At 42.2% G+C, this 12,812-nt stretch overlaps 1 protein-coding gene across 4 annotated transcripts in view; it reads left to right on the top strand.

Moving 5' to 3' along the window:
- Positions 1 to 12,812, top strand: part of LOC144799917 (anoctamin-10-like) — a 394,459-nt gene that overhangs the window by 69,928 nt on the left and 311,719 nt on the right. For all 4 annotated transcript variants that reach the window (XM_078671537.1, XM_078671539.1, XM_078671538.1 and 1 more), the window contains exon 3: positions 2,519 to 2,692. In XM_078671537.1, the coding sequence (XP_078527663.1) occupies positions 2,519 to 2,692 (174 nt within the window). The remainder of the gene's footprint in view (positions 1 to 2,518; positions 2,693 to 12,812) is intronic.

Here is a 12,812-nt window from a genome sequence, read left to right as displayed (position 1 = left end):
GCAAAGGGCTGCGTTAACTACCCTTCACTATCTGCAAAGAGAGAGTACTCCTAATAGAAATGAGGGGTGGGGGGCAGCATTCAAAGCAGATCAGTGTGCATAAACACGAAAATGTTTTTACTTACCACGTACTTGACATTCGACAGCTTATGATATTTGCTATTAAAAAACCATTGAAATTCACTGAAAAAACCATAGGTTATAGACCATATATAGTTAGGAATTAGCATTTACAAAACCTTGAAAATTCACTGAAAAAACCATAGGTTATAGACCATATATAGTTAGGAATTAGCATTTACAAAACCTTGAAAATTCACTGAAAAAACCATAGGTTATAGACCATATATCGTTAGGAATTAGCATTTACAAAACCTTATTTTACTCACACAAAACCATTGAAATTCCATATATAGTTAGTTGCACTAACTATATATCGCGCACCCGCAATCCACTGCTGATGATGTCACATATTACATCATTCATGACATGGTCAGTGACATCACTGATGACATCACTGATGACATCTCAAATGACATCACTGATGACATCACTGATGACATCTCATTTGACATCAATGACCACATCACTGATGATATCATTCATGTGACAATACAGTGCATCTCCTCACATTTTAATATAACCTCTGTTTCACCCAGTGTTAAAAAGAGTATAATTTTTGAAACCATTGACACACCAATACTAGTTACTACATACGCACTCACTGATTGCTACGTCTACACACACCTTCACTCATTCACCCATACAATCATTCATACATACAATCACTCATCTTTACAACACTATCATATGCACTCATACACCTATACAGACACTCACAGTCTGCCACTCATCCATGGAGTTACTCACACACCTAGTCAGTCCTGTAAAGAATCAATGAGACTTCCATTTTCTTGTCTATACAGTTAAACATAGAGCACCTTACATTTTCAAACATATACTAACACATACTTACCTTCTTATACAATCATTGATACAAGTACAGATTGATCTGCACAGAGTCACACACCTCCCAGCTAGCCACACACACACTCAGTCTCCCATACAAATACTTGGGCAATCAATCAATAACCCATATAGTTACTCATATAGCTACTGATCAACACATGCAGCAGTTTACAGAACAACAGACATAATGATGCACAAATTAAGACAGTTTAGTCACTAACCCATGCACTCAGTGAGACACATTTAATCACTCACTCATACAGTCAGTCATGCACCTACTAAATCCTTCGTCCAGACACTTACACATCCACTCATTCTTCAATATGTAAGACATATTTAAACTTTATAGAAACAAAAAATCACTGGATGTTGTTATCAGTGATGTCATCAGTGATGTCATTTGAGATGTCATCAGTGATGTCATCAGTGATGTCACTGACCATGTCATGAATGATGTAATATGTGACATCATCAGCAGTGGATTGCGGGTGCGCGATATATAGTTAGTGCAACTAACTATATATGGAATTTCAATGGTTTTGTGTGAGTAAAATAAGGTTTTGTAAATGCTAATTCCTAACGATATATGGTCTATAACCTATGGTTTTTTCAGTGAATTTTCAAGGTTTTGTAAATGCTAATTCCTAACTATATATGGTCTATAACCTATGGTTTTTTCAGTGAATTTTCAAGGTTTTGTAAATGCTAATTCCTAACTATATATGGTCTATAACCTATGGTTTTTTCAGTGAATATATATATATATATATATATATATATATATATATATATATATATATATATATATATATATACAGTGTTGATCCAGTTATGAATAATACAAAGCTAAGGGAAATTTACTAAAGGCTTCAGAGTCTTAATTTAAGCAGAGGCAGCTCCTAGTTCTTTGTAAGTTAATTCGTTATGAGCTGCCATGTTGAAACAAGATAGGTTGTGACAGGGAGAAAGATGGCTAGTGTATCCGTCCTGTGGCACAGTCCTATTGCCTCCTTAGTATACTTAGGTCCAACTGTCTTAATCAGAGGGCTAACATTCTGTTTTGTGGGACAACAGTGACTTATTGTCTCTAGTCCTCCCAATTTGCAGTTGCATGAACCGTTGCAATCTTCCCTGACTTCTCGTGGTAAATGCTCATAGAGGTAGAGTTCCTAGCCTGAATTTTAGATACTTGCAATGCCAGGCCTTTGGCGTCATTATGTCGAGATAGGTCCTGGGCCATTTTGGGGTTTTGGTTTCAAGTATGCTTTCAAAATTGCACCTTGTCTGGCACTATTAGCAATCTCTTTTGCTTTCTTCTTTCTTGCTGATTTCCAGCCATACCCCTGGGCATTTTTGAGAATCCCAAAAATGAGCAAATCAATGAAAATCATATGAGTAAACCCACGACTATTTGTTTCGAAATAAAACTCACTGATCAAAGGAGACTAAATTGGTATATGGATTGGTAACATGTTTTTTTTCATTGCTTAGTTGGCACAGTTCTTCAAATAGCAGATACTCTTTAGTTGTGTCTCTTGTTTCTCTTCAGGTGCTCGGCTTCTGGTCCACCCTGGAGAGGATGATGATGGGTCCATGATTTTGCTTTCAGCCACACCCTATTCGCTACTGCGTGGCACAGAGGTCCTGGGCTTGGCGAAGCTCGATGACAGCGGCTCAATGAGGGCATTCTCATATGATAACCGGGCGAGCTTCCCAAATTCAGGTGAGTTACACAGGCCTGGTTGGCAAAAAAATAGATGATTTCAGCAGTCAGTTTTATATATGCCCTATTAATTGCAGCTAGGAATAAGAATTATAAAAACATCCTGACTAAAGCTAAAAGGAGCTGTGAGGCAGAACAGTGGACATAACTCACTAATACACGTGATAACAAGAACATGAAGGCTTTTTGGAAGCTACTGGCAACTGGCACACTGGAAATTGACAATCACCTAGAGACAGTAGTGCAGCCAGATAAGTGCATAGCACACTTTAGGGCACTTTATAGTCGAGAAATGCACCAGGATTAGAATCAGAGGGTGGGAATTTTATTGGAGCAAGTAAGTATAGCAACTATTCAAGGGGGAGTGGACACTGCAAAGAAGGAGTCCTCATACTTTATCATGATGGAAACAGAGAAGGCACTTAAACAATTGAAGAAAGAAAAGTCCCCTGGGCTAAATGGTATTCCAGGTGACTTATTCCTGTTACATCCTGAAGTATGGGTCACCTATCTCAATATTTTGAGCAATGCTAATGAGGGGAAATAATATTCTATCTACCTGACTTGGTGCTGCCATAATCTCAATCTTTAATAAAAAAGGAAACAGAGGTTCCAAGGCATACCTTTTGTTCACCACTGTATGTACCACACTCCTCTGTTTGCCATCAGTCATTTTATTATGTTGCACATGTTTTTCTTTTTATGTCTGAAACTACCAATAAAATTCTTTTGAAATTCAAAAAGGAAACAGAGATTTGCCCTCCAACTACAGGCCCATAAGCTTATTGGATAATAGCCCCAAAAATATTTTGTAGGCAAGTTGCTGGCAAGGCTACTAATGTGGGTTCTGGATAAACATATTTTGGAGGACGCGCAGGCTGGCTTTAGGAAAATGGTTAGCACCATCTAAAAGGTTTTTCACTTTATGGTACTGTACTGGAAGCAAGTGACCTTGAAGAGGGACAATCTTTATGTTGCATTTATTGACCTGAGGTCAGCGTTCAACATGGTTCCAAGAGATAACCTATGGAAGGTTCTGGAGACATATGATTTTTCAGGTAATCTCCTCTGGGTCCTTACAGCCTGATTCAGGTACAATCCGTTTTGCGTGGCCCTAATAGCGAATCATAGCGATTCGCTATTGAGGACATGCAAAACGGCATTCATGTAGGAATTGCTACTTAAATAGCGATTCCTACATGTTCTTTATTTGCGAGTAGCAATTTGCTACTCGCAAATACTCCCCATTCATTCCTATGGGCCAAGAGGCCCATAGGAATGAATGGGGAGTATCCCTCATTTGCGAGTAGCAATTTGCTACTCGCAAATGAGATAGCGATTTTAAGGGTGCCAGGGGAGTCCTCATACTTTATCATGATGGAAACAGAGAAGGCACTTAAACAATTGAAGAAAGAAAAGTCCCCTGGGCTAAATGGTATTCCAGGTGACTTATTCCTGTTACATCCTGAAGTATGGGTCACCTATCTCAATATTTTGAGCAATGCTAATGAGGGGAAATATTATTCTATCTACCTGACTTGGTGCTGCCATAATCTCAATCTTTAATAAAAAAAGGAAACAGAGGTTCCAAGGCATACCTTTTGTTCACCACTGTATGTACCACACTCCTCCGTTTGCCATCAGTCATTTTATTATGTTGCATATGTTTTTCTTTTTATGTCTGAAACTACCAATAAAATTATTTTGAAATTCAAAAAGGAAACAGAGATTTTCCCTCCAACTACAGGCCCATAAGCTTATTGGATAATAGCCCCAAAAATATTTTGTAGGCAAGTTGCTGGCAAGGCTACTAATGTGGGTTCCGGATAAACATATTTTGGAGGACGCGCAGGCTGGCTTTAGGAAAATGGTTAGCACCATCTAAAAGGTTTTTCACTTTATGGTACTGTACTGGAAGCAAGTGACCTTGAAGAGGGACAATCTTTATGTTGCATTTATTGACCTGAGGTCAGCGTTCGACATGGTTCCAAGAGATAACCTATGGAAGGTTCTGGAGACATATGATTTTTCAGGTGATCTCCTCTGGGTCCTTAGAGTCTACATAACAATACTTTTGCAAGGGTGAGATGGAACATGGGTGGTGATTTAACTGAAAGTATCCCCATTAGACGGGGAGTAAAGCAGGGATGCGCGTTAGCCCTGACTCTATTTAGTCTATATATTAACGGGCAGTCAAATGGCAATCAGGATGTACGCATGATGCACCCAAATTAGCAGGAGCACCAGTCCCGATCTTAATTTTCGCGGATGACATTCTGTTAATTTCCAGAACTCCCATGGGCCTTCAGTCGGAACTGGACTCCTTTGCTGCCTTCTGCAAAAAGAGGGGCCTTGAAATAAATCCAACAGAAACAAAATTCATGGTGAGAAATACACATAAATACTTCAGAGCAAGGATGGTGATCGAAGGCTCCCCGATAGAACAGGTCAAACATTTTGACTACTTAGGAATAAGATTGTCAGACACTATGAGAAGAGCAAATGAGCTCTTAATCAGAGAGCGCCACAGATTGGAAGTAAATATAAGGATGTGGTGGAGTGATATCCCTGGCCCAGTGGATATATAGAGCTACAGCAGTGGCGGCAGTCACCTATGGGGCAGAAGTATGGTGGTACACTGATGCAACTTCACGAATAGGCCTCGTTACATCGCATGTGTTTACAATGTATGCCATTACAATGCAGGCCAACACAACAATCGCGTTGTTACATCGTATACCATTACAATGCAAGTCATTACAACGACTTGCTGTAGTGGGGCGCTGGATTTTGGAATAGTATAATTTACTTTTTCAACTCCAGTCTGTGCAACAGTAGAGAAGGTGTTGGAATCCAACACCTTCTGCCCCCTACAGTATGTCGTTGTTCCGACTTACGTTGTAATGGTATGCGTTATATCGCATGTGTGGTAAACAATGTTTACCCAACTTCGCTTACAACTTCAGAGAACACATTTATTAGGGGCCTGCTAAATTTACCATCAACCACACCTTTTGTTCCCCTGAAGCTTGATCTAGCTCTAAACCCCACCCACAGAGTGTCCTTTTTAAAGCCTCTGCTGTATTAGGTGCGACCGTGCGGTTATGGACAACCTTGGAGTTGGCTCCCTCCAGTGTCTCCTTGGTATTTTTAGTCTCCCGTGCTAAACAAACCCGTACCCCATGGTTGAAAAATGTTAAGAAGCAGTGTGAATTGTTGAAAATGGGAGATTTATGGAATTCACCAGCAGATGTTGCGAAGTGTCTCAACCAGAAATTGAAAAAATACATACTGGGAAAATGCTATACTTCAGATTTGGTATGACCATATAGCTGGGAGCTTGACTGGGCTGTTTCTGAATATCAAATGTTTACCTAAGTTTGAGGCATACATGGGCAGAATCTGTCCCTCACAAGCAAAGCGTCTGTATGTGCAGATCTGGGACATTACCCCCAAGATCACTAACATCTCAGTGGGATAAATCAGGCTGTTCCCCAGAACACTGTCCATTTTGCCTACAGGAAATAAAATCAATAGACCATTTTCTTCTGTTTTTCCCCAGCTATTCACTCCTGCGTAAGAAATGGATAGTTGCAGTATGTAGACTGGAAGGGATAAAGCACTTTTGGGAGGCTTAAAGCATTTTAAAAAGTGATCTAAAGTAATTAATAGTTTTCGCAGTGGCAAGTTTTCTAAAGTGGGCATGGAAAATTAGATCGAAAGAGTTGCCCTCGGTGAACCCCTAAACCTTATGATCATCTAAGGTCCAGAGTGTATATATGCATCTATTTCTAATTCCTGCGCACAACTGGGGCGTGGAGGTGGATTGAGTAGATGCCAACAACTAGAAATCACAGCGTGCTCTTTTCCCCCCAGGAGATTAAAATTCATTAGGATAACTTGTTCCATTACAATTAACCATCTAAAAATATGTTGCCTAAAGCCTTATTGGTAAAAGTGGCTACTGCGGTTCCTAAGTTTCGAAATTTACTGTCCATCCATAAGCTAGCAACAGTCTTATTTTGTTCCAGTCCATGTAAAAAGCTTAAAAAAAGCCTAAAAAATAAATAAATAAATATATATATATATATATAAATTTAGACAGCATAACAGACCCTTTTCCCCCCAATACTATGCCTTCTTAGAGGCTCTTGATGCTATTGGTTTTACTTGTCCATTTAGGAGGAGGGATTGATAATGTGGGCTTTTATACGATATTGGCTTAATACTTGATAAGTTTCTCTTGTGTTTAGTAACATATATATTTCAGTCGGTATCTTAATTCATTTTTTAAATGTAACATGTATATATGTATTTTATTAGATATTTTTAACTATTTTTATTACGTATTGTACTGTACTGCATGTTTTAAAAGCTTTTAAATGTAGAGGGGCAGTTTCTGTTCATTATATAATGAATTATCATTTGTAAAGGTTAATCTAAAGGGCCAATACAAATTGATAAAATAAGCTGAACATCTACTCAGATGCTGGCTGCTCCCTGTACAGAAATCAGACTGATATCATTGACAATCAAAGCTCAGACCAGAATAGTTTTAGGTCGTTCTCACTATTTCCTTTCTGTCGTAATGCAGTAACACTCTCATTATTGACTGTTTATTCTTTCATGATAAATCCAGGCTGTGTTATGTGTTGGGGGTAGAGGGAATATGTGTTGTGGAAATTGGAAAAACAGGGTACAGAAAATAATATGTCATGCACCAAGTACTTTTTAGGTCTTGCCTGAGCTAGTGCATGTGCTGCGCTGGCGAGACTTTTAATAAGTGGGCTTCAAAAAGCCCACCACAGCTTTTTGTGTGGCCTAGAGCGTGCGATTATGCGCACAGTTACGAGCACAGGCGCCATTTGGCTTTCCTGTCTCGTCATGGCTCATTAAGTGCATCGCTCGCGGGCACCCTTACAGCCCGCGATCGCGATCACTTTCACGGCCGCGCGGCCAATGCTTGTTGTCACTTAAGAGCTCAACACGGGGCTTTGTATCCGGTATATTTTGCTTTTGCACAAAAGAAATCGGGGCTCACACAATAACAGATTTTTTTCCCGACAGTCCTTGCTTAATTTATAGCTGCGCCAGTTACTGCCCCATCGCCAGGCACCTTAATACAACATAAAACACACTAAGCACAAGTTCAAATGCGAACAAGTAAGGCGCCCACAGGTCATATACGTGCACGTCCACTCGGTTCATGCCTTCCAATGTCGATGAAACCACAGTGATTTATCAAATCCGCACTTAATTCGCCACTCTTTCACCTCTCCTCCTTTCCGTGTTCCCTTTTTCTACACATATATCTGTAACCACCTCCCCTCTTCCTTTTTGTCAATCCAGTCACCCATTTTGCTTTATATAACTCTATATTTATTCACTGCAAAGCTGCGCCGGTAACTGCCCACTCGCCAGGCACCTTAATACAACATAAAACACACTAAGCACAAGTTCAAATGCGAACGAATAAGGCGCAAGGGGAGAGCACCTCCCACAGGTCATATACGTGCACGCCCACTCGGTTCATGCCTTCCAATGTCGATGAAACCACGCTGATTTATCAAATCCGCACTTAATTCGCCACTCTCTCACCTCTCCTCCTTTCCGTCTCCCCTTCTTCTACATATACATCTGCACCCCTCTTCCTTTTTGTCGATCCGGTCACCCATTTTGCTTTATACAACTCTATATTTGATCACTGCAAAAAGTAGTGACCCACCGTGTGCGACACTGACATCTCACCGGGCACTGCTGAGCTTTTCTCTGCCAAAACCTTTTCGTCACTTAGAAGCTCACCACGGGGATTCGGATCTGGTTGTTTTGCTTTTGCAGAAAAAAGTTTGGTATACACAATAAGAGCCTCTTTTCCCTATTGTTAACGCTTAATTTATAGCTGGGCCGGTTACTGCCCCATCGCCAGGCACATTTGTACAACAATAAACACACTTGTAAGCACAGGTTGAAATGCGAACAAGTAAGGCGGAAGGGGACAGTAGCGCGGACAGGCCCACTTGATACATCTGCCTCCAAAAAGCAGCATGCACGCCCACTCGATACATCTGCCTCCAAATTGGTAAATCCACAGTGATTTATAAAATTAATCACTTACTCCTCCACTCTCTAAGCTCTCCTCCTCTGTCACTCCTTCCTTTACACAGTTATCTGCACCCCCCTCACTTTTTCTCCATCTAGTCACCCTTTTTGCTTTCTTCAATTCTCAGCTTCATCACTGTAATAAATAGTACCCGTCCTGTTCGGCGCCGGCATCTTACCGACACTGCTCAGCTTTCCTCTTTAGGGGCATCTTGTCACTAAAAAGCTCATTGCAGTGCTTCGGTTTCCGGTGTCTTTTGCACAAAAAATGGGGCCCAATGCATTAACAGCCATCTTTCCCTATATTCACTGCTTCATTTTTAGCTGCGCCCGCCAGTGCCCCTTTGCCAGGCACCTTAACACAATATGGAAACACACGTATAAGTACAGGTTAAAATTGCGGATAAAGTATGGGAGGAGGGGAGAGCAGATAGCACAAGCTTATAAAAGTGCGAGTCCTCTTGCATCATCAGCCTCCTAATGCCAATAAATCTGCAGTCATTTCTCAAAACTGCCACTTAAGCCCACACTCTCTTGCCTCTCCTCCTTTTCGTCTCTCCTACTTTTACACAGCTATTTGCACCCCCCTTCTTTTTTCGCAGTACAGTCACCCTTTTGCTTTCTTCTTTCTCCCATAGTTTTTTTTTTAAAGCTGAGCAAACTAATATGCCTACCAACTGACTTTAAGCTATTGGCATTGTAAATAACAATGCCTTTTATTTATGTTTAAAAAACGAAAACAAGGAATAAAAAATGTCATTTACAATGTAAATAGCTCTAATGGCTGTAAATGCGAGACCTATTGGCTATGCCAATGCTTGTTGAATATTGGCTTTCACAATCTTTGTAAATGCCATGAGAACAAATGAGTCAGGAGTTTTCCTCGGAAGGCCCAGATCCACCATTGTCTATCTGGTGCTGTATAACATACGTGCCCCGAAGGCGCAACAGGCGTTTGTGCCCTTTGATTTTACAGAAGGGGCTGCAGACGTTAGTGTGGCTCCTTCTGTAATACCGATAGTGCTGGCGCATGTAAAGCACCAGCGCTGTCTTCAGGGGGTATTCCCTCATTTGCATGGGGCATGTCCCATGCAAATGAGGGAGTTTCTTTGCCTCTGCGCCACGCCCTATTTCCGATGCGGGCGCAGAGGCAAATTAGCTCCCAGGAGGTGCACTGACAATGCACCATCTAAAAGGCGGTACACTGTCAGTGCAACCCCTGATGGCAGCCCTTTTGAGGAGGGAAAGGGGGTCCCATAGACTCCCCAGACATCGGGTTGCTGGCTAAAAACCCAAGACTACCAGACAGTTTCACACATAACACAGGGTATCTTAGCAGCACTGCATTCGCTTATCAACCCTGTCTGCACGATAGGTAGACGTAGAGCATAGGGCCTGATCTCGTATATGGTGGATGGAGTACTGTCCTTCAGGATGGCAGAGACTATTACTCCCTCACCCTGATGAACCACCGTCCGTCAAATGTAGAGATCACTCCCTGGCCCTGGGGTGATCTTTGTACGTTGTCAGGAATCGCCATCACGATGGTTCCTGTCAATGTACAAATATTTTGGTTGATGGCCACCTCGTTGACAGCGGCTCGCCAAACTTTACTTGTTTTAAAAAGGGAGCTCCTAAAGCGGAGTTTGTTATAGAAAAACAAATAACTAATGATCCCCACATTTAGGGAGTTTTTTTCTTTTGTAGCTAATGATCCCCACATTTAGGGAGTTTTTTTCTTTTGTAACTAATGATCCCTACATTTAGGGAGTTTTTTCTTTTGTAACTAATAATCCCCACATGTAGGGAGCTTTTTCTGTTGGTGTGAGGTTCATTATTTGTGTTTTCCTGCCCCTCCCTGTCAGATTATACCTGGCAGAGACGAATAGAATAAAATGGCACGGCACCATCTACTCAGAAGAGGGTTGGCGGCGTAATGCCCCTCCTCCGTTGGCCCTGCTCTGTCAGGCCACTGGAGCATGCTTTTAGTCAACAGATCGAATTGGGGTCCATCAACACCAACCTGCCGTCCTCCTGACCCTAAATAGGGGGTCCATTAGGATGGTGGACGGACAAAGTCCGTCCGCCATCCTGTCGGGGGGCAGGTACCGTCCGCCACAAGGGCGGAGGAACCGTGGCCCCAATTAGGATGCACCCGCCACAGTGGCGGGTGCATCCCGCATTTTTAACATTGCGGCGGACGGTGTTTAAAGCACCGGCCGCCGCAATGTGAAAAATGCTTGTTGTGCGTTTCACAGCACGGTGCCTGCCATGTTGTGCTGTGAAACGCAGGGGGGTACCATAGGTACCCCCCATGTGCACCTACCCTTCACCCTGGGGGCCCGCAACGGGCCCCCAAAGCAGGAACTGTATGCCTTTTCATGGCAGCATTGCCGCCACGGAAAGGCATTCCTCCCAGGCCATCCTAATATGGCTGGCGGTGTCTGATAGACACCGCCACCATATCAGGCCTTTTCCGCCGCGGTCGCAAGGTGACCGCGGCGGAAAAGCGGCGGACGGTCTTCCCCTCCGCCATGGTCCCCCCCGCCATTGTAATATGGCAGGGGGAAGAAAGGTGGCGGACGGGCAAGGAAGGCGGACGGATCGCCACCGCCTGCATGGCGGTGGCGATCCGTCTGCCATCCTAATGGACCCATAGGATAGGACGGGAATTTGTTTTGCACTCATGGTAGTCCAGAACATTTGGAATGGACCACCCTTACTGCCAAACTTTAACAAACGCCAATAGTCTGTCATATATCAGCATTACCTTTGGAATACAGCACGAGTAAGCTGTAGGCAGTCATATGCCAAGACCACCTGTAGAAGGTCGTAAGGGCTAGGTAACAGTAAGTCAGCTGACAAATTGGGTTTTAAAATGCTAGTATGGGTGGCTCACAATCAGTCGACTGTCAGACAAGTGACTAAGTCAGTCTCAGGTAGGGATTGGCACAATTCACTTCACTCGACACTGGCTGAATACAAATACTTAAGGGGATTATTTGACGAAGAGGGCTCCTTCCAAACCCAAAAATCTCAAATCTCGCAGAGAGTTAATGTCCTTGCACTGGCATTTCACCCGATGTATAGATTTTAAAGGGTCCAACCCTTTTGCCACTTCTAAAGATTAACTCCAAGCTTCTTCCGACTCTAACTTACGGCAGTGAAACACTGCCCGGCTGTGATGCCGCACAGTTGGACATTAGTCTTGCAAGTGTACAGGAGCACTATTGATCAGCCTACAAGTACCTCACCAGCATTAATTTGTTTTCAATTTGGAATTTGTTAAACAAGCACCAGCTAGACAAGGAGCCTACTTTAACTGCTGCTACAGGCTAAAAACCTCAACCTCAGTTGTCCTTTTAATTAATATAATAGTATGGTATATGCTTGTTAACTGCCCTTCAGTACCCTGCAGGTTACACCTGGACTCTGCCTTCCAAACTTTTGGATTGTATTCTTTTTGGGACTTTAACGTAAATCGTGCTCTAAAAAACGGATCAATGGCGCAATGAAGAAGCTCTCCGTAGAGGCAGACAAGGCAACACTGACCAAAAGATCTCACGCATGGATGATGCTACAGAAGTACTAGAGCCTAAAACCCCAGTTGTCCTTTGAATCCGGATAAACTGTGTTCTTAAAATGGAAGTGTATGACTTTATGTTTTGGCCGCCTACTATTTTTATTGCCTAAACTCCCATGCTAAGAACCAGTGAACCAGCCCGTTGTTGTTTATTTGGGGCTTTCAAAGAGGGCATAGTACATTTGGCTTGTATATGCACAGCTGTCATGCGGGACAGAAGAACAATTTTGCCGGTGGATTAATTGAACATGGAATTAGCCCATGCCATCAAGTAATCCTTGGATGTTTTAACCCCAATGATCCAATTTTAAACTGTTGTTTTCATAAAATATTTATTAAGGACTGATTGTAAAATTAATAATTTTTTATTGTATACCTTCATGTACTGCTTGTCTGCTTAACCCTCTATTTGTACGTAATGTTTTTAGCTAATTGTGC

Source organism: Lissotriton helveticus, chromosome 12, assembly GCF_964261635.1.
Source record: "Lissotriton helveticus chromosome 12, aLisHel1.1, whole genome shotgun sequence".
In the NCBI taxonomy this organism is placed as follows: Eukaryota; Metazoa; Chordata; class Amphibia; order Caudata; family Salamandridae; genus Lissotriton; species Lissotriton helveticus.
The sequence above is the reverse complement of the archived record's forward strand: the minus strand, read 5'-3'. Positions and strand labels throughout refer to the sequence as shown.